General features: G+C 55.5%; 1 protein-coding gene across 3 annotated transcripts; it reads left to right on the top strand.

Moving 5' to 3' along the window:
• Window positions 1-5,066: 5,066 nt before the first annotated feature.
• On the top strand, window positions 5,067-20,417 carry PHYKPL (5-phosphohydroxy-L-lysine phospho-lyase). Of its 3 annotated transcripts, XM_058677282.1 has the most exons (12): window positions 5,067-5,207; window positions 5,725-5,843; window positions 6,760-6,919; window positions 10,084-10,158; window positions 10,678-10,765; window positions 10,842-10,958; window positions 12,023-12,105; window positions 12,279-12,504; window positions 17,951-18,105; window positions 18,268-18,357; window positions 19,355-19,485; window positions 20,054-20,417. In XM_058677282.1, the coding sequence occupies exons 1-12, from the start codon at window positions 5,149-5,151 to the stop codon at window positions 20,095-20,097; spliced, it is 1,347 nt and encodes a 448-aa protein (XP_058533265.1). In that variant the 5' UTR covers window positions 5,067-5,148; the 3' UTR covers window positions 20,098-20,417. The 3 variants fall into 3 exon arrangements, with proteins under 3 accessions (XP_058533265.1, XP_058533264.1, XP_058533266.1); XM_058677281.1 differs by lacking the exons at window positions 5,067-5,207; window positions 5,725-5,843 and having other exon boundaries at window positions 6,538-6,919; XM_058677283.1 differs by lacking the exons at window positions 5,067-5,207; window positions 5,725-5,843; window positions 10,084-10,158 and having other exon boundaries at window positions 6,538-6,919.
• The last annotated feature ends 55 nt before the right edge of the window (window positions 20,418-20,472 follow it).

Consider the following 20,472-nt stretch of genomic DNA (forward strand, 5'->3'; position numbering starts at 1 on the left):
CAGGATTCGAACGGCGCCCATATGGGATCCCGGCGCATTCAAGGCAAGGACTTTAGTCACTAGGCCACCACACCAGGTCCAAACTTTTACCTTTTTAAATTTTTTGCTTTATTTAGTTGAGAAATTTACACATTATAAAATAATAAAAGGAGTAAGTTTAGGGGCTGGCACAGTGGCTCAACTGGCTAATCTTCCACCTGCAGTGCTGGAACCCATATGGGTGTCAGTTCATGTCCTGGCTGCTCTACTTCCAAGTTAGCTCTCTGCTTATGGCCTTGGAAATCAGCAGAGGATAGCCCAAAGCCCTGAAAGAGACCAAGATGGACACACAGAGCTGCCACCCGCTGGTTCACTCCCCAGATGGCCACAATGGCCAAGGTTGGACTACATTCGAGCCAGGGAGCCAGGAGTTCACTCTCTGTCATAATTAGGGGACAGGGTCCATTGCTGCCTCCCAGGGTCTGCATCAGCAGGAAGCTGCAGATAGGAGTCACAGCTGGGAACTGAACCAGGTACTCCCCTGTGTCGCCGTCCCGCAGCGATGGACTTGGTGCACGGATCCGATAATAACACACGTAGACTCTGACGGATGGTCAAAGCCGAAGTTCATTAGTGGCATCAGACTTTATACACTGAGGGCCGTGTGGGATAAGGGAGGAGGTATTGAGCTTATCAACAAAACCCATCAACTGTTTCTAGACTTCTGTTTGGAACTCCTTTTGTTTTCTATATTCTGCCAAGTGTTCTCATTCACACGCTGTCCACTCAGCTGTTCTCATACAAATGATATCCAATCAGGTATACCAAAGGTATCCATTCGGTTGTTATACAAATATTGTCCAATCAACTGTAATCCTGTGTTCCCTGACCTTCTAGGGTCACAATGTCCTCCTACACCCTGTAGGACACGGGCATCTTAGTTGCTAAGCTAAACATCTGCCCTCACCCATGTATGAATTGAGTTCTTTGTAAGTTTTTCGAGATACCATCATACATCAAGGACCCTCTTCCTTCTCCCTCAGGAGCTGTAGCTAAATGTCAGGCCACACTACCGGGCAAATGTCTCAGACAGCAGGAACTGGAGGTCGGGAAAGAGAAACAGCGGGGCCTTGGTGCCAGGGTGATCACTGGGTGTCCAGCCCCCTCACCAACCCTGGGAAGGACAGTATCTGTGTGTCAGGTGTCACCACGTCCATTAATCTGTGGTGGGTACTCACGTGGCTGGAGACACACAGCCAGGACAGGTGCTACAGATCAGGCCACACTTGCTGGACCCTCCTCTGTCCGAATGTCGACAGGGCGTGGTGTCCGCTAAGCAGCCCAAGGTGCTGAGGGATGAGCAGTTGGCAAGTGGGGGGGTGGGGGGGCAAAACTACATGCTCTCCCATCCCCCAGATACAGGGGAGGGTCCCCTTCCTACAGCTTTGGGAAGGTCAAGCTACTCTCAGCCTGTTGCTGCTCCCATGTGACGTCACTCCTGAGTTAGGTCCCTGAGGACCATGTGGCCATGGGGCTTGCTCCAGGTTGCAGCTGAGGGTAGGAAAGGAGCATCAGCACCCCTTGCCCCCAAGAGCCTCAAGAACAAGGTGTGGGTAGGGTGGGGGATAGAAGGCCCTCACTGCAAAGAAGAGAAATTGCTTTAAACTGCCCCTCCAGAAGAGAAGCGAAAAGGAAGCCCACTGCACATGCCCACCCCATCACAGGACAGAGTGAAGGCTGGGACCACCGGTCCTCCCACGCCTCCGCCTCCTCATCCCATGGCATGCACTGCTCTAAGCTGTCCTAGCAATGATGATGGCAGTGCCGGCTTCCCATTGGCAGGGGCAGGGATGACAGCATTGGAAACACACAGGACAGGGGGCGTGGAGGAGTCATTAGAGAGAACAGGAAGGAAGGAAGCAGCTGGCTAGCAGCCGCAGCAGCGACCAGTTCTGAGGGGTACACCTGCAGCAGCAGCTGCTTCTTAGGGTGCCCGGGGCCATATGCTTGTCAAGAGAGCAGCGGCAGGCCAGTCAGAGGCTATAAAGTGTGGTACAGAGCACCAGCCAAGAGGCAGCTGGCATTTCCTCCCTGCAATTCTCCCAGATCTGAGGGGCTCACAGCCCTACCCACTGCCCTGAGTCCACCCTCCACACTACCCAGTATGCCACCCTTGCAGAGAAGCACCATGCCCTGGGTCTGAACCGTGGCTCAGCCACTTCCTTTTGATCCCTGACCTCTTGGCCTTGAGTGTTGCCTGGACACCCAGGCAGAAGATGGCGGAGCCAGAGAAAGTGAGGCTTCCTGGAGTTGTGGTCCCAGGTGTATGTCCTCATAGAAAAGCCTGCTGTGGTCTCCAACTGTGTACCGCCTGCTGCTGGACAGCCCAGGTGCATACACCATGTAAGCCAGGCCTGGCTCGGCCTTCTCTCCCACGTCTTCAAAACAGGCAAGGCACTGAGCCGTGCAAATTTCCTGGAGCCATCCTGGGGACCCCTGATGTTGCTACAGCAGAGGCTTGAAGCCAGGGCAGCAGATGGACCCCAGAGAGGGGGCGCGCGGGGCACCCGTCCAGCAGTGAAGCCTGCGCACACAGGCCTCAGGAAAGGGTAGGCCTCTGCTCATTAGGGAATCAAGACAAGTGATGGGCCCGGCACAGTAGCCTAGTGCCTAAAGTCCTTGCCTTGCATGTGCCAGGATCCCATATGGGCACCAGTTCTAATCCCAGCAGCTCTGCTTCCCATCCAGCTCTCTGCTTGTGGCCTGGGAAAGCAGTGGAGGACGGCCCAATGCCTTGGGACCCTGCACCCATGTGGGAGACCTGGAAGAAGTTCCTGGCTCCAGGCTTCAGATCGGCTCAGCTCAGGCCGTTGCGGTCACTTGGGGAGTGTATATCTAACTTTCCAATAAAAGTAAATAAAATCTTTTTTCCAATAAAAGTAAATAAAATCTTTTTTAAAAAGTTAGCAGGAAATTCATTTTTTTTAAAGATTTATTTATTTGATTACAAAGTCAGATATACAGAGAGGAGGAGAGACAGAGAGGAAGATCTCCCGTCCGATGTTTCACTCCCCAAGTGAGCCGCAACAGGCCGGTGCGTGCCGATCCGAAGCCAGAAACCAGGAACCTCTTCCGGGTCTTCCACACGGGTGCAGGCTCCCAATGCATTGGGCCGTCCTCGACTGCTTTCCCAGGCCACAAGCAGGGAGCTGGATGGGAAGTGGAGCTGCCGGGATTAGAACCGGCGCCCATATGGGCTCCCGGGGCGTTCAAGGAGAGGACTTTAGCCGCTAGGCCACTGTGCCGGGCCCAGGAAATTCATTTTTAAAAAGTGTAAAAGGGGGCTCGGCAGCGTGGCCTAGTGGCTAAGGTCCTCGCCTTGATCCCATATGGCCGCTGGTTCTAATCCCGGCAGCTCCACTTCCTCTCTATCTCTCCTCCTCTCAGTATATCTGACTTTGTAATGAAAATAAAATAAATCTTTAAAAAAAAAAAGTGTAAAAGGTTCAATTGTATTTAAAATGAAAGATGAGAAACTGCATTGGTTTGAGAAAGACAGCAGAGCTGCGTGTGGTCTGGACGGCTGGGCTAGGGCAGAAGGCACTGCGAGCCCGGGCCCGGCTTCCTGATAACGCGCGAGCTATTTCCCCTTCTCTATTTCAGCATAGGTGTGTGCCTCTCAAATTCATACATTTTTGTGTGGATGGGTGGTGATAACAGTCACACAGCAAATGCAAATGAACTTACTGCCACAGAATTGTAACTTTAAAACTAGTGAAATGAGAAATATATTTTGATGCATACTTTATTATAATAAAAAGGAAACTCCAAGTGCCTTTTAATAAATGCCCTAACCCACCTTGGGCTGCCTGCGTCGAGTTCATGGCTGTGTGGGGACACGATCCTTTCCCATCCAGCCTCCCGCTGAGGCGCACCCCAGGACCCTGACACCCACAGCGGGACCAGGCCTGAGCGCTGGGCTCCTGCTCCAGGCCCAGCCTTCACACGGCGTCTAGGGGAAATGAGTCAGCAAATGGAAGAGATCTGTTTCTGTCACTCTGTCTTCCAAATAAATAATTTAAAAAAAAAAAAAGTTAAAAAAATAATGCCCTAAAGTATTTTACAAAAGTTGGGAATCTTGAAGAAGCAAACAAGGGATGAGGGACACGCAGGCCTTCCCTTCCTCAGCCCGCTCGCTCCAGGGCCCCTACCCTCTGAGAAGGAGCATTTAGGATTAAAAAGACAGAAGGATTTAATTTGCTTTTTTGCTTTCTGTATTTCACTTGCAGTAGAGAACAGTGAATAACTGAAGAAACATTTCATGATTAAGTTCAGATAGAGCCTGGGAGCCTGAGAGATAAGGGGCACCTGCAACTAGCCCCCGCCCCTAATTGTGTGGCCCCCTCCCTGTTTATATTTATGGTTCCCCCTCCCTGTTCATGGTTTTAAAAGATCCTCTGTCTAATGATTCGGGGTTGATGCCTAGCCTCCTGTGTGAGGAACTGGCCCCGGCCCCAGCGCGCTGGTAATCGAACAAAGCCTCTTGGTTTTGCATCAAGCCTCGTCTTCGGTGGTCACTGGGGAAACTCACTCTCTAGAGACAATTGGTAAGGTTTTTCCCTGTTGTGGGGCCTTACACCTCTTTCTTGCCCTCATCAAGTAGGAAGCCACCGTGGCCACCGCAAGACAGAACGTCCCTGCTCACCAGGCTCGCAGCCCCCGGGAGGCCCGTTCTCCTCGCCTGGGGTCTGGCCTTTCACAGCAGACTGTAGGGCACCAAAGGCCTTTCCCTCTCTGGGCCCCAGTTTCCTTGGACATGAAATGCAGTACTCTGGGCAAACTCCCTGCCCAAACGGTACAGTCTTCCGGTACTGATGGGTTCACCACCTCCCCCAGGCCGCACGGGGAGGCCCCGGGCTCCCCGGCTCCTTCCGCAAGAGCAGAGCGCCCCGGCCCTGCCAAGCCAAGGGGCAGCAGCCACAGCCTCCCGCCTAAACCCCCGCGCTGCCACTCCAAGCCCGAGCCTGGCCGGCTGCCGAGCGGAGAGCCCACCCCTCTGGCCTCCCCGAGCGGGGACGTGAGCGCACGCAGGGCCGCCCGGGGCGGGACCCGCAGAGCCAGGCGGCCGGGCGGCAGGGCGGAGCCCGCAGGCCGCGCCACGCCAGCGTCATGGCAGCCGAGCGGCGCGCCAAGGCCGACACCCTGGCCCTGCGCCGGCGGCTCCTCAGGTACCGCTGCGGGCAGGCGCGGGGTGGGGGGGCCGCAGACGCGCCACGGCAGCGCCCGGCGCCGAGCCCCGTGGGGTCCGTCGCGGCCACGCAGGGCTCGTTGCGCACCGCCGTCCCGGCGAGGGCGGCGCGCGCCCGGCAGTGTCCTGGCACCCGGGGAGGGCGCAGGGCTGGCAAGCCCGGTAAGGGACCGCGGGCAGCGTCCCGCCCAGGCATGGGACTGGCTCGCCCGCGAAGGGGAGGGACAGCAGGGGCCGCAGCGGGCACACAGCCGCGGGGAGCCCCCCGCCCGGCGTGGCAGCCACTTTTGCCCAGGAGCCATCCGGCACCTTCAGAAGGCTGCACCGCCACGGGGAGTTCAAGAGACCAAACAAATGATTTCGACTTGTACTGACTTCTTGCGGCTGAGGCCTCCTGTACTTTGGAGTCGGGGGGAGGGGCGGAGACTGAACTAACGTCCAGGCAGGGGCAGCAGGAGCCTGGGTGGTGGACCTGCCTCCTCGCCTGTCGCCCACAGCGCTTCCTGCAGACTCTTTTTTCCTGAGGATCCTATTAAGATGGTCCGAGGCCAGGGACAGTACATGTATGACGAGCAGGGCGCGGAGTACCTCGATTGCATCAACAATGTGGCTCACGGTCAGTATGCTCCCTGAGGCTGGTAGGGCAGGAGAGGAGACTGAGGCTGGGCACCGGGCCGGAAGTGAGGCTTGTGGAGAAGCCCCTGGGAAACTGAGCTACCACCCACATGCGCTTAGATGATCCGGTCCTGGTGATGAAATTCTGGAAGGTTGCAAGCCTTGGCTTGCTGACCTAAGCGTGAGTCAGAGATGTCGGTGTGTGGCTCAGATGCCGCGTGGCCCTGAGGATGAGTTCAGAGAGCTGTGGCCATGGGCAGTGGCTGCTGGGCCTGGGCCTGTGGACCCCTTCCGAGGGCGGGCAAGGAAGCTGGGCTTGGAAACAAGTGTTCCAGCTGGGGCTGCTGGGGAGGTGAAGCAAGACGGGAACCCATTGGCAAGTTGGAAGTTAATAAAACAGAGGTGAAAGCAGGGCCTCAGGTCCCAGACTGCACGGTCTGTCCCACCTGCACTCTGTGGTCCTGGGTGAGTGAATTCATCTTCTGTGCCTTGCTGTGCCGCTGTGCAGAGCACCCTTGTAGTCATGGTAGGTGCAGGCTGCGAGGTGTCTTAAGAACACGCCCGGAACTGCCTGCTGCCCATACTTGCTCAGTTGTCCTGCTTGGCCCTGGCAGCCCACATTCCTACCAGCCCCCTTTGACGGGTGGAATCAGACACGGTGCCCGCCATTGCTGTACCCCTGCTCCCTACCCGCCTCGAGCAGAAGGCATCAGAAAGCCATCTTGCAGGCATGGGTTTTTCAAGATATCCTTCTTCTGCCAGAAGCTCAGGGATCCCAGAGCTGGCATCTCTCCTCCCCGATCTCTGCCTCTTCCTCTGTAACTGGGTGGGTTTGGCTGGGCTGAGTGGGAGTGAGTGGGGGTCCCTGAGATGGGCTGAGCAGAGTGGGCCATGTGATGGAGGTGGCCCTCTTGCAGTGGGGCACTGCCACCCTCTCGTGGTCCAAGCTGCACACGAACAGAACCAGGTGCTCAACACCAACAGCCGATACCTGCACGACAACATTGTGGAGTACGCGCAGCGGCTGGCACAGACCCTGCCGGATGAGCTCTGTGTGTTTTATTTCCTGAATTCTGGGTAAGTGGACTGCGGCCAGCCCCCTAGCCAGAGGGTGAGACCACAGAGTACAGGGTGCTGCCAGGAGGACGCAGGTCAGAGGCGCCCTTGCTGCTCTGGCCCCCAGCACACACTCCAGCTGGAAACCAGGCCTGCTGCGGTGAGATCCTGCCCCTGGCAGCAGCCGGCACTCTTCTAGGATCTTTACTGGGACTAAGTAAGGTGCCTGTCGCTGAAGTCCCCACCCTTAAACAAACAGTAAGGTGTGGAAACGTGGAGGGATTCTTCAAAGAATTCCAGGAAAGCCAGAGGAGCTGTGGTCTGGAGGAAGCGTCCAAGGATGTTGAGGCCTCCGAGCTCTGGGGGACCTGACCTGTTTAGAAGATGTGGCTGAAGAAACACCTGTTTCTTAGGGCTTGGGGCTCAGGAGCTGAGAATGGAGCAGGGTGAGGAGAAAGCAAGGGTGTGTCCGCTCCATCAGAAGTGCTTGTCAGGCTGGGCACTGCCAACTGTCCTGCACAAAGGCCCAGTGGCAGAAGCGGCACGGCCCCTGGGCACACGAAGGAACCCAACTGAGCATCCGTAAGGCAAGAGGAGAGGGCACGAACTGACACCGGGCCTTACCAGCCAGGCTCCCCAAGAGCAGTGGAAAGCCCTGGGAGGCTCTAATTGGGGAAATTACATCGCCGGGGCAGGCAGCAGACAAGAACGCCGTGCGCAGGTGGCAGCTCAGCGGCCAGGGGGACAGCGATGACACGGCCACGTGGCAGGCAGGGCAGGAACGGAAAGATGGTCAGAGCACACCTGGGAGAGAGTTCTGCTAAGTTGCAGGAAGTGGCATCTGTGTTAGAGAAACGCGCATGAGTGCGATCGCCATTGTCACTGCTACTTGTGGCAATAATAGCTTGAGAAGTTTGTAGAAAGTGGAGTTTAAAGCTAAAACAGGAATTTGTGAAACACAGGCAAGATTTTCCCATAATACACATTTTTTTGTTGTTAAAAAAAAAATGTATTGGAAAGTCAGATTTACGAAGAAGGAGAGACAGACAGGAAGATCATCTGTCTGCTGGTTCACTCCACTCCCCAAGCGACCACAATGGCTGCAACTGAGCAGATCTGAAACCAGGAGCTTCGTCTGTGTCCACCATGCAGATGCAGGGTCCCAAGGACCTGGACCATCTTCTGTTGCTTTCCCAGGCCACAAGCAGGGAGCTAGAAGGGAAATAGAGCAGCCGGGACGTGAACTGGCACCCACAGGGGATCCCGGCACATGCAGGGCAAGGACTTTAGCCACTTGGCTACTGCGCCAGGTCTTATAATACACTTCTCCATGAACATTTTAGAGTCCCATGCTCGAGTCAGCCATCCCCTCTCCCCTTTCCCCACCCCTGGGTGACTTCTGGAAAGTGGAATTTGCCGATAGGAGACAACAAGGAACTGTGAGTGGAGCCAGAACAGCACTCTTATCGGGGAGAATGAGGACCTGGGCACTGGAGCCACCGGAACCTCAGTAGCACAGGGGACGAGCTTGAGACCCCAGAGGCTTCTGTGTGGTGCATGTGCTGATCTGTGTGGCCGCCACGTTGCCCATGCGGTCCCTGCCTGCTGGCCTGTCCTCACCTGCTCACGGCACTGCCTGACATTGGCCCTGTCCCTGGAAGCACTACCTTCTCTTGTTTCCAGGACGCTGCAATGGCGGCTTTCCTTCCAGCTTCTCTGGCTGTTCTATCTGCGTGGCCATGTCCTCCTCTGTCCCTTGGGCTGTTCTGGGCTACCTCTGCACTCTGAGCCCCCTTCCTGTGTCATCTCAGCCCATCCCTTCGCCTGTCTCTTGGGCTGGGGTCTCCCACATTTAGGTCATGATCCCAGAACCCCCACTGCCATGAACTGGAACTGGAGGTTCTCACTTGACAAACATCTCCAACTTGACATGGTAATGACGTTATCTTCTGCCAACATGTGGTATGGGGGGGAGCCCAGCGCCTGACCCCCAGCCTTCTCCGGAACCCCGTTAGCACCAGTCTGACCCCACCTCTGGCTTCTCCCATTCCCATTCCTGCTCAGAGCCAGCACACCTGCTGTTGCCCACAACCACATTCTTCTGCCCCACCTCCCCGTAACAACACCTCCCAAGCCCTCTGCCCTGGCTCCTGGCTTCAGCTGTGGGTGGCCAGCAGATGGAAGACCTCTGTACCTCTCTTTCTCTAACTCTGCCTTCCATATAAATGCAATACATTTTTAAAACAAAATGTTTAAAAATAACCAAAATGGAAGCAGGCCATGCTCCTTCCCTGTTACCGTTTCTCAGTGTCTGCTTGGCTGCCCCTGCCCTCAGGCGTGGGTACCCTGAGCCCACTCCCTCCACAGGATTCACTGCCCCCTTTGCCAGAGGGCCCCGTGACAGCACCACAGAGGCCAGCAGCTTCCGTTCCCCCAGGGCCTCTCTCCTGGGTTCCATGTGCCACTTTTCACTGTGGGCGCAGCGTGACGTGTTTTCCTCTGCGCATGCACACCCCAGGGTCTCTTCGAGTGTCCAGGTTTCCTCTTCAAATTTTTTTTTTTCCTTGAAAGATTTATTGGAAAGGCAGAATTACATAGCCAGAGGAAGACAGATCACTCCCCAAATGGCCACAATTGCTAGGGCTGGGCCAGGGAAGTTCACCCGGGTCTCCCACATGGATGTAGAAGCCCAGCCACCTGGATCATCCTCTGTTCCCTTCCAGGCATATTAGCAGGGAGCTGGTTGGGAAGTGGAACAGCTGGGACTAGAACCGGTACCCATATGGGATGCTGTTGGGACTGGTGATAACACAGCAGCAGCCCCCAGGCTTCCTTTGCCCTTCATCGCCTCAAAACACAGCCACACCTGGGCCTTTCTAAGGTGGTGGCAGGGGCGAAGGCTTCCACATGTGAAACTAGGAGTGACAAAATCCAGCCCCTAGCACCCCCTGTCGAAAGTAGGGCCATGTCTGATCTGTGCTTGGGGACTCTGTATTGGCCGTGGCACCTTCAAAATGGCACCCACTTGCTCTCTGGCTTTCATGACTCAGCCCTGAATGTAACCCCAGGAGGGCCAGCACAGTGGGCACTAACTCCTGACTGCTGGAAGGATGTCCCCTGGCTGGCAGGGCTCCTTACAAGCCCTCGGATACCTGTGCAAACCGAGCACGCCTTCTCTGTCACAGGTCGGAAGCCAATGACCTGGCCCTGAGGCTGGCCCGCCAGTACACGGGACACCAGGACGTGGTGGTGCTGGACCAGTAAGTGTGGCCCAGCAGCCAGCTCATACCTGCACGTGCTTGCTGAGGGCCCATAAGGCGCTGGTGTCTGGTGCCTCGAGCAGGGAGGTGGCAGCCAGAGATGGCACTTGGCCTGGCACCTCCTGTCTGCATGGAGCCACCTCTGAGCCACAGCTTGGAAAGGCAGCGAGCAGAGCATCACAAGAGGGTGCAAGTGGCTCCCATGACAATGTATGTATTCACACTGGCCCCGGCTGTGGCTCCCGGGAGACCCACGCCCAGGCTCGCAGCCTGAATGCATCTAATATGATCCATCACAGCAGTGAAGACCCCATGGTACAGAGCCCAGAGAACTTCAACCGGGAACCAGCATCACAGCCAGGGCATGGCCTCGCAGGAAGTCCTGCTGAGCTTTGGGCCTGTGCTTGGCCCTGGCCCAAGCGCTCAGGAGCTGAAGCTGAATCGTTGACCTCCCTGGTGTGCGGTGGGCAGGGATCGGGCCTGGGGCCCCAAGCCTTTACTGGCCACTCTCCTCCACAGCGCCTACCACGGGCACCTGAGCTCTCTGGTTGACATCAGCCCCTACAAGTTCCGGCACCTGGACGGCCAGAAGGAGTGGGTCCATGTGGTATGCACTGCCCAGGTCAGGACCAGGTCTGTGCCCACTCTGCAGCCCAATGACGTGGTCCCGTCCATCCCTGCAGGCACCTCTCCCAGACACCTACCGGGGCCTGTACCGGGAAGACCACCCCAGCCCGGCCGTGGCCTATGCCAGTGAAGTAGAACGTGTGGTCAGCAGGGCGCAGGCGCAGGGCAGGAAGGTAACCACATCCGTGCCACTGCGTCACCTCTCCTGAGCCAGAGTGAGGTCCTGAGGATGCGGGTAGACTGGTTTACTGCTAAGGGCATGAAGAGGTGTCCAGGGCCCGGGCTAACTAGAGTGGGCCTGAAGCGGCTCTCACGGGAGGAACTATTCCACTATGGTCATGAAAAGGAAGGAGTTAGACACAGAGAGAAGGGAGATCCCCTGAGATGGGTTCTGCCCAGGGATGAGGAGCCTCCCAGAAGATGGGCTGGAAGTGAGCCTGGAGAAGGGCTGGAGCCCCAGTGCCATGCTGAAGGTCCCTCCAACAGAGGGACTGTGTGGCTTTGGGTTTGGGTGGGAGGAAGCTGGTCAGGCCACCCAGGCCATCTCCAGGCAGTGGAGAGGAGGCAGGGCAGGGAGGGAGGGAAGACATGGACCCCAGGAGTGGAGCCTATGTGTGAGTCCAGGGCCAGCAGAGGCTGCAGCAGCAGGACTGGCAGAACCAGGGTGAGGAAGCTGACCCACAGGTGTGGATGCCTGCACAGCCCGGGCAGACATGCACCCTGGCCACCCCATGGCAGTTTCTCAGCCCGTCAGCTCCTTTCTGTCTAAGCGACGGCCTCCGAGCCATGCTAAGGCCCAACATGGTGGGGAAGGCATGGATATGGACAGAAGGGTCCCTGAGGGGCTTCAGACAGGACAGTGAGGAGCCAAGCTCTGGGGGCAGAGACCCACCCAGTGGTAACACGGACAGTTAGGTGGCATCTGCAGGAGGCGTGGTGCTGCTATCCCAGTGGAGGGAAAGGAGGGGCGTCTGAGCTGTGACAGAGTTCGGAGCCATGGGCATGCCCAATGATTCCAGGAGGGCTGGGAGAGTTCAAGGTTGGGCAGGAAGCCAAGAGCCAATGGTCTCAGGGCATCTAGGCAGTAAACTGAGTAACACCCCCCCACACACACACACACAGGTGAGTGGTGCAGCAGTGCTGGGGCTATGGTCCACATGAGGCCAGCATCAGCAGCAAGGCCACTCTCGCCTCCCTGTGTCTCTGGCCTCACTCCCATGATGCATCTCACCCACAGATTGCGGCCTTCTTTGCCGAGTCTCTGCCCAGCGTAGCAGGACAGATCGTGCCCCCTGCCGGCTACTTCTCCCAGGTGGCAGGGTGAGTGGGGGAATGCGGGCAAGGGCTGGACTGGACTGGGCTCTGCCAGGGGGAGCCGGGCCTCCTGGGCAGACATTCGTGAGGACAGCCCTTAGGAAAGTCTGCAGTCCAAGCTCCCAGGACTCGGAGCCCGCGCCGTGCTGACTGCTGCTCCCGTCTGTCCAATGCCACAGGCACATCCGCAAGGCCGGAGGGCTGTTTGTCGCCGACGAGATCCAGGTTGGCTTCGGCCGGGTGGGCAAGCACTTCTGGGCCTTCCAGCTGCAGGGGGAGGACTTTGTGCCCGACATCGTCACCATGGGCAAGTCTATTGGCAATGGGCATCCCATTGCCTGTGTGGCCACGACACAAGCCGTGGCAAGGGCTTTTGAGGCCACTGGCGTCGAGTACTTCAACACGGTGAGTGAGGGTACTGAGACAGGGAGTGGCTGAGTGATTACAGGCCATAGGCCTGTCCTGTGCTCCCAGCAGATGCTGCCTCGGCATGCCCAGCCATGTGAGCACTGTGAGCCGGGAGCACGTGTGTGCTGGTGACAGACACAGCTGCAAGGCGGGGGCACGCCCTGGCCCGGGGTGCAGAGCAGGTGCCACCACAGTGAGGGAGGCAGCCCTGGGACAGCAATCACAGGGAGGTGAAGGTGCACATTGGCCTGGAGGCCCTCCCTGGTCCCAAGGCATCCTTTGGGAGGAACTGTGATGGCCCATATGGAAAAGGAGCTGCCAGCAAGGAGACCAGCCTGGCTGAGACAGGAAGCCTGAGTCTGGCCCAACCCCAGGGAGGTTTAGGAGAGGACAGAGAACATACCATGTCTTCCCACAGAGCCAGTGTCAACTGGGAGGACTTGGCCACATGGATAGGGCACCAAGGGAGGGACATGGCTGCTGCCCTCAGCAGGCTGTCACCTCACCCAGGCAACGTGTCATGCTGTCGGGAGGACCGGCGGGTAGACACCTGGTCCCATGGCTAACGATGGGTAGCAGAAGTTGGGAGAGCACAGAGGACACCCAGGGGTGGGCAGAGTGCACTGAGCCTTGTGTGAGGTGAGGCCAGCGCAGTGCAGGAGTCAGCAGTGCAGAGGGCAAGGGGCGGTGTGTTCGGGAAGGACGAGCTGCATCATGGAAACGGATCCTGATCTTTCTGTCCCTGCAGCGTCCTCTTGTGTTTCATCAGTTACTTGGTGATTTATTTATTTGGGGGGCCAACATTGTAGCATAGTTGGCTGAGCCTCTGCCTGCACCACGAGAACCTATATGAGCACTGGTTTGAGTCTGGGCTGCTCCACTTCCAATCCATCTCCCTGGGAAAGCAATGGAGGACAGTCAAGTGCTTGGGCCCCTGGACACATGTGGACGTCTCGGATGATGCTCCTGGCTTCAGCCTTCTCAAGCACTGGCCATTGCAGCCTTCTGGGGAGTGATCCAGCACATGGGAATCTATCCTGTCCTCTCTCTGTAACTCTGAGGTTCACAAATAAAAATGTTTTTACCTGAATGTCAGTATTACATAGAAGGGGAAACAGACCTTCCATCCACTGGTTCACTCCTCAGATGGCTGCAGTGGCTAGATCTGGGCTGATCTGAAGCCATGAGCTACTTCCAGGGCTCTCACTTGGGCACAGGGGCCCAAGCCTCATAGACCTCCTCGCCCCATGTGCCCAGTGGGGCACAGAATGGCAGTTACTATGGTCTAGCTGTGCCCTGTCCTAACTCATGAGAAGCAGCTAGTTCCTTATATTTATTACATGTGTCTCCTCTTCTGTGTCTTTGCCCATTTCAATTAAAAAGAAAAATTGAAGGCCTGCCGCAATGGTTCCGTGGCTAAATCCTCACCTCTTTGGGTCAGTTGTTCTGTGTGCTCCTGTAACATTATGTGATTACAACAGGTTTTCATAGCTGTCATGAAAGAAAGCTAGTTCACCTGTTTGTTTGTTCAAAAGAGATCTATTCCTGGCCCTTAGTCTATCATTTAAATTTCAGAATTCTCTTTAAACATTTCTTTCAAAAATCCCTGTTGGGATTTTGATAGAATTGCTTGACCTGTAGCTTGATTTATCTGACGGCGAGCGAGTTCCCACCTACTTGTTCGCCCCCCCATACGCCTGCAGATCAATGTGAGAGTAAACCTGCTAATTGCGTCTGTCTGTGAACAGGGCACTTGTCCCTGTTTGACAGTTCTCCCTGGAGATCTTACCCATCATCAGGTTTAGTCCTAGATATCTGGTGTTCGTACCTGAATGGTGACTTTCCGTGTCTGCTGTTTCAGGCTGATGTAGTTGATACGGGCTTTTGTGTATTAATCTCCCATCTAGCCCCTTGGTTTTTGGAGCCAGTGTTGGAGTTCTGTGGGTTAAGGCATGCAGACTGGAACACTGTCTGCAGCTCTGGCATCCATTTGGATGCCGGTTCAAGTCCCAGCTTACCTGGCTCCTTGCAGAGGATGGCTCACGTGCTTGGGCCCTTGCACCCACTGGGAGACCCAGCAGCTCTTGGCTCTTGGCATGATCCATCCCCGACTATTACAGCCACGTGGGGAGTAAACCAGCAGATGGAACATCTCTGCTCAAAAAATTTATTCTATTTGAAACACAGAATGACAGAGGAAAAGATCTGTCATCCATGGGCTGGTTCCCATGGTTGTGGGCTGGACACCTAAGCTCAGGGTGTCACATGGCTGAGCTCCATTGAGTGTCCTCTCCAGGTTGCAGCCAGCCAGCCAGCTTCTTGCTGTACCCACTCTGGGTGAGGGAAGTAGACGAGACCTCTGGGAGCCAACATTATGGTAGAGTGGGTTCAGCTGCCATATGCCATGTTGGCATCCTGTGAGTGCTGGCTTGAGTCCCGGCTGCTCCACTTCTGATGCAGTTCCCTGCTGATGCACTTGGGGAAGCAGCAGATGGCTGAAGTTCTCAGGTCTCCGACAACTGGGAGACCGAGACGCAGCTCTAGACTCCTGGTTTTAGCATGGTCTTGACTGCTGTACCCAAGTGGGGAGTCAATCAGTGGATGCAAACGCTCTCCCTCTCTCCGCATAACTCTGCCTTTCAAATAAATATAATACGGGCCCGGCACAGTGGCCTAGCGGCTGAAGTCCTCGCCTTGAGCGTGCCAGGATCCCATATGGTCGCCGGTTCTAATCCCGGCAGCCCTGCTTCCCATCCAGCTCCCTGCTTGTGGCCTGGGAGGGCAGTCGAGGACAGTCCAAAAACCTTGGGACCCTGCACCCATGTGGGAGACCCAGAAGCAGCTCCGGGCTCCCAGCTTCAGACTGGCGTAGCTCCAGCCGCTGCAGTCACTTGGGGAGTGAATAATCGGACAAAAGATCTTCCCCTCTGTCTCTCTTCCTCTCTGTATATCTGACTTTCCAATAAAAATAAAATCTTTTAAAAAAACAAGTAAATATAATACTTTCTCAAGAGCTCTGAGGTCCTTTTTAAAAATTTTTATTTGAAAGGTAGATTTGTAGAAAGAAAATTCTCCATTTGCTGGTTTACTCACCAGATGGCCACAAGATACAGAGCTGAGCCAATCCAAAGCCAGGAACCAGGAGCTTCTTCTCCCAAGGACTTGAAGCATCCTCTGCTGTTTCCCAGACAGAAGTGGAACAGCCCAGACACAAACCAGCATCCGCATGGTGAAGGATCAGCATGTTAAGTGGCCGCACCATCTCTTATAATCCCATTTATGAGGGCCATATCCTCATGACTTAATTACCACCCTTTCCACCATCTTGGCAGGGTGGTGGGGATCCCACTGTATGCATTTTGGAGAGACAAAATGTGGCAAGTTACATAGGACTCTTACGGCTTGCATTTCCTCGTTTCCAGGGACCCTGTGGGCATTGTTTGTGGTTTGCAGATGGTGGGGGGGGTGCAGTTCTAGCCACAGGTTTTGAGGCTGGCTTCATTTCAACTCGTGTCTCATCCCTGGTGACACATCACGTGCTCCCGTTTCATCTGTGGACTCAGATCTGCTGCCTGGCCCCTTGAGGCACTTGTTCATTCCGTTTCTCTTGGGGGTTGGGGTCTTTTTGTTTAAATGTCTTTACTGGCAGTTTCTACTTCAGTAAGATTTCATACCTCTAATAAGGCCAATGCCTGGAACACCTCAGGGACAGTCTGCATTAATTGCTTTTTTGTTCCCTGTGTGCGGCCAGGCTTCACTTTGTTGAAAACTGGACAGTTAAGTCATGTGACGTAGCAGCCTCAGAGTCAGTTTCCTCTCCCGCCAGGCTGTGTCACTGCTTGCTGGCTGGCTGGCTAGTGCCTTTTCTAGTTTGTCACTTTTACTCAAAAGGCAGAGCCAGTTATTTTCCATCTGCTACTTTTCTTCCCAAATGCCCACACCACCTAAGGCTGTGTTGCGCCAATCCCAGGAGTCAGTTCCATCCAGGTCTCCTACGTGGGTGGCAAGCGCCCTAGGCACCAAGCCATCATCCACTGCCCTTCAGCATCTGCATTAGGATGCTACGCCCCAAGTGGAGGAGCCAGGGCTAGAAGCAGGCACTGAGACGTGGCAGTCCACCCCTGAATTCCACACGAGATGCCAAGTATGCCCATTACAGTGTCTGCTTCTTTAGTTTATTGCTAATATAGAAAATTGCAGAGATGATCTTGAATACCTAAAATGAATGGTCACTCGGCTAGGCACTGCCAATAGCTCCGCCATTTCCTCACCAGCCTGAGTTTTCAAACAGCCGATGGCAATTTCTGCCAAGGTTACTGCTTTCATGGAGGCGTCGGATGGTGGGCAGGTCTTACCCTGCCATTTCTATGTCATCTTGAAATTGACAGCACAGGTCAATTTCAAAAGGTTTGGGCCAAAGGAAATGGGCACGAGTTACACAGCTCTCTTACACCACTTACAGGACGGCCTGGAGATAAAACCAGTCACTGGGGGCGACAGGCCAGTGGTTGCCTGGCGCCTGTCACTGGGGAGGGGTGCCTGTGGGTGCTCAGAGAACCACAGGAGTGGTGGACTGTGAGGGCAGTTCCCACAAACTTGTATTTGTCACATCACACTGAACTCTTACACTTCAACACACATGGTTTGTTGCGTATAAATCACACAATAAACACATTTTGAACCATAAAAAAGGGGGGGAGGGTGCTGCAAAGCACCTTGCTCCTGCTTTGTGCCTGCAGGTAGATTGAGATCCCATTAGGAACGGGGTTGGGGGAGGGGTCAGAGCATTCAGTTGTTTTATTCAGCATAACTACCTGCATGCTACAAGTTTCTCATTTTGAAATGTTGGCACCTCATTCCAAACTAGCATTTTTATTTGAAAAGGAGCTTTACAGCTTGATGTGGAAAGATTTTCCATTTACTGGCTCACTCCCCAGACAGCCACAACAGCCAGAGCTGGGCAGTCCGAAACCTGGGGCTTCTGCTGCTTTCCCAGGCCATAGGCAGGAAACGGAATCAGAACCAGAGCTACTGGGACACAATCCAGCAGCCACAAAGGATGTTGGCACCACAGGGCAGATTAGCCACCAACTTGTGCCAGTGCTGTGCCAAGCCTGCAGGCTGGATACAGCTCACAAGATGCCAGCTTTTCTTGCACCCCCACCTACCGGAGTGGCTCCTCCTTGGTGCATGGCTTTCACAAAGGTCAGTGGACGGAGTCCAAAGAGTTGAAAACCTCTCGGTAGTATCACTAGCACCCACAGTGCACAGCACCTCCTGGCCTCTGGTGGATGCCTGACCAGGAAGGTCAATCTGGACTACCAGGAGCCCCGAGGAACTGGGGACCTGGACTCTTCACTGCAGACCTGTGGTGGCTCTGCTGCCCTTGGCTGCACGGGGGACACCCCTGTGGTGGCTGACTTGTTCTTTGTCTACATCTCAGTTTGGGGGCAGCCCAGTGTCCTGTGCCGTGGGGCTGGCTGTCCTAGACGTCTTGGAGAAGGAGCAGCTCCAGGCCCATGCCACTTGTGTGGGAAGCTTCTTGATGGACCTCCTCAGGCAGCAAAAAGCCAAACATGCAATCATTGGAGACATCAGGTGAGGCACCTGGCAACCAAGCACCTGCCAGGAAGCTTTTTTTCTCCATTCTGCCAAGCTCCATAGCAATGGGAACATTCTGACCCCTTTCTGTAACATTTTTCCCCACCCTCCCAAGGATGCCCATAATGCTATTGCTTTCTGAGATGTCCCCTTCCCTAGGGGTGCTGGGCTTTTCATTGGCGTGGATCTCATCAAAGATAAAGCCACACGGACACCAGCAACTGAAGAGGCAGACTACTTGGTATCCAGGTACTTTTCCCAACAAGGTTGGCCTCTGGGACAAGAACCCCAAAGTGGGGAGTCACCTCTCCCCTCCCACCCATCCACTCTGGGGTCCCTGCACGTGAAGGGATCACTGCCCTCCTCAAAGGCAAAGGCTTCCAACGACAGCGCAGGCAAGCTTGGCTGGGGCTCAGACCTGGACAGCCAACACTGGTTTTGGCAGGAACCACAGAAGCTCCGTGCTGGGAGCTGTCCTGTGTGGTAGGGGCCCCAGTCAGCAGCTGGGTGGAGCCCACCTTCCCCAGCTGGGGCTTGTACAGCTTGGCATCTCGCGTTTCAAAGGCAGAACTAGTTCACTCCAACAGCGGCTGAGGCCAGAACCCAGGAACTCCACAGAAGCCGTTCCCTGCTGCCTCCCATTGCACGGCAGGAAACTGGAACTGCAACTGTTGGCGTGTTGTTTCCTCTCAGCACAGGTCCCAATTCCCACCTCCATTTCCCACCAGCCCAAAGCCCTTAAATTCCCAGTCACCTCCCCAGCTCAGCTGCCCCTCCAGGGAACAGGAAGACTCCACTCATTTCACAATGCCATGAAATCTTTGCTCCAGCTCAGTGAGTCACCCAGGGTAGAGTGGACCTAACTCCAAAGTCCAAGCCTTGTTCTGACATTGCTCTCCTTGGCAGTAACAGAGCAAGATGGGGGATCCGGGCCAACAGAAGGGACCAGGTTAACAGCCAATAATGCTAAAAATGATTCTTGGGTACAAAGGAGATTACTGTTATCAGGGTTCTTTGAACTGGCCATCTAAAGGTCTGCCCTACGATAGCCCAGGGGCAGGACTAGGTGTTATAGATCACACTCCACTACTGGCCATGGCATTGCTTCCAGAGTCACCTGAGCCACACAACACAGTGCAGCACTGCAGCCAAGTGAGGCCTCCAGGCTATGCGCATGTGGAGGGGTCCAGCAGGTGCACAGGGAGGGAGGGAGAGGCACTGACAGGCCATGCGGTCCTACTGACAGGCTCAAGGAGAACTACATACTGTTGAGCACAGATGGCCCTGGGAAGAATGTCTTGAAGTTCAAGCCCCCGATGTGCTTTAGCTTGGACAATGCACAGCACCTGGTAGCAAAGCTGGATGCCATTCTTACAGGTGAGTTGGGGAGCCGGAGCAGCTGATGTGCCCTCTAGTAGCTAGTCAGAGAATGTGCCTCAGGAGGTATCCTCCAAGGGCCCAGCAGCAAAGCAGGCAGCAGCAAGGCATTCGTGAGCCAAGCACCACCTGGCCTGCTTGAGCAATCCACTGCTGACACAAAGCTACTGTGGCAGCCAAGGATGGCGTCGGGAGCTGCATTGTACAGTGTCAACAGAACAGCTGAAATAAAATCTACACCAAGAGTGATTCCTAATCACCTGGGAAGGTGAGGGTCAGCCCAGAGCCTCTCCAAATCCACCTACGTGGTGGGGGTGTGATGGAGAGGGAGTGGTTGAGAGGAACCATGGAGAGGGAAGGCAGGGAGATGCCACAGACCCCATTCTGGGGGTGCTGGGCAGAGCAGAGAATGGTTGGGAAGCCTTTTTTTCAGGAAATTATTGCCCATCTCTGAGTAAAAGGCAGGACATGGCGTGGCTAGGCTGGTGGGCCCAAGCCATGAGAGCAGCCTGGATCCTGAAGGCAGAGGAAGGTGACCAAGCCAGATGGCTTCTGGTTTCTGTTGCAGACATGGAAGAGACGCTGAGAAGCTGTGAGTCGCTGAGGCTCTAGGCAAGCCAGCCTTACCAGGCGGGTCCTCCAGGTGAGCAGCCTTGCTGGAAGCATCCCTCCCCACCAGTGAGCACCTCAGCGAGCACGGGCATTTCCATTCCGAGCCTTGGCCCTTCCCAGGTTTGCTTCTTCCGCACTGGGAGGCTTCAAACTTCACTGGACATTGTCCGCACCCCCACCAGGAAATCTCCCACCACACTGAAGTCTGCATTTGCCGATGGGACAAAAGGGCAGGAGCAGCCATTTCCTCCCTCGGCAACTCCGAGGAGTGGGTGAAGCAGTGTCCACGTGGGCCGCGTCAAGCCTTCGCTACCAGACTTGGGACACTCCAGTCTCCCGGAAACATGCCCCACCTGAGTAGTTTTAGGGGAGGGG

The sequence above is a fragment of the Ochotona princeps genome, chromosome 19 (assembly GCF_030435755.1).
Source record: "Ochotona princeps isolate mOchPri1 chromosome 19, mOchPri1.hap1, whole genome shotgun sequence".
Classification (NCBI taxonomy): Eukaryota; Metazoa; Chordata; class Mammalia; order Lagomorpha; family Ochotonidae; genus Ochotona; species Ochotona princeps.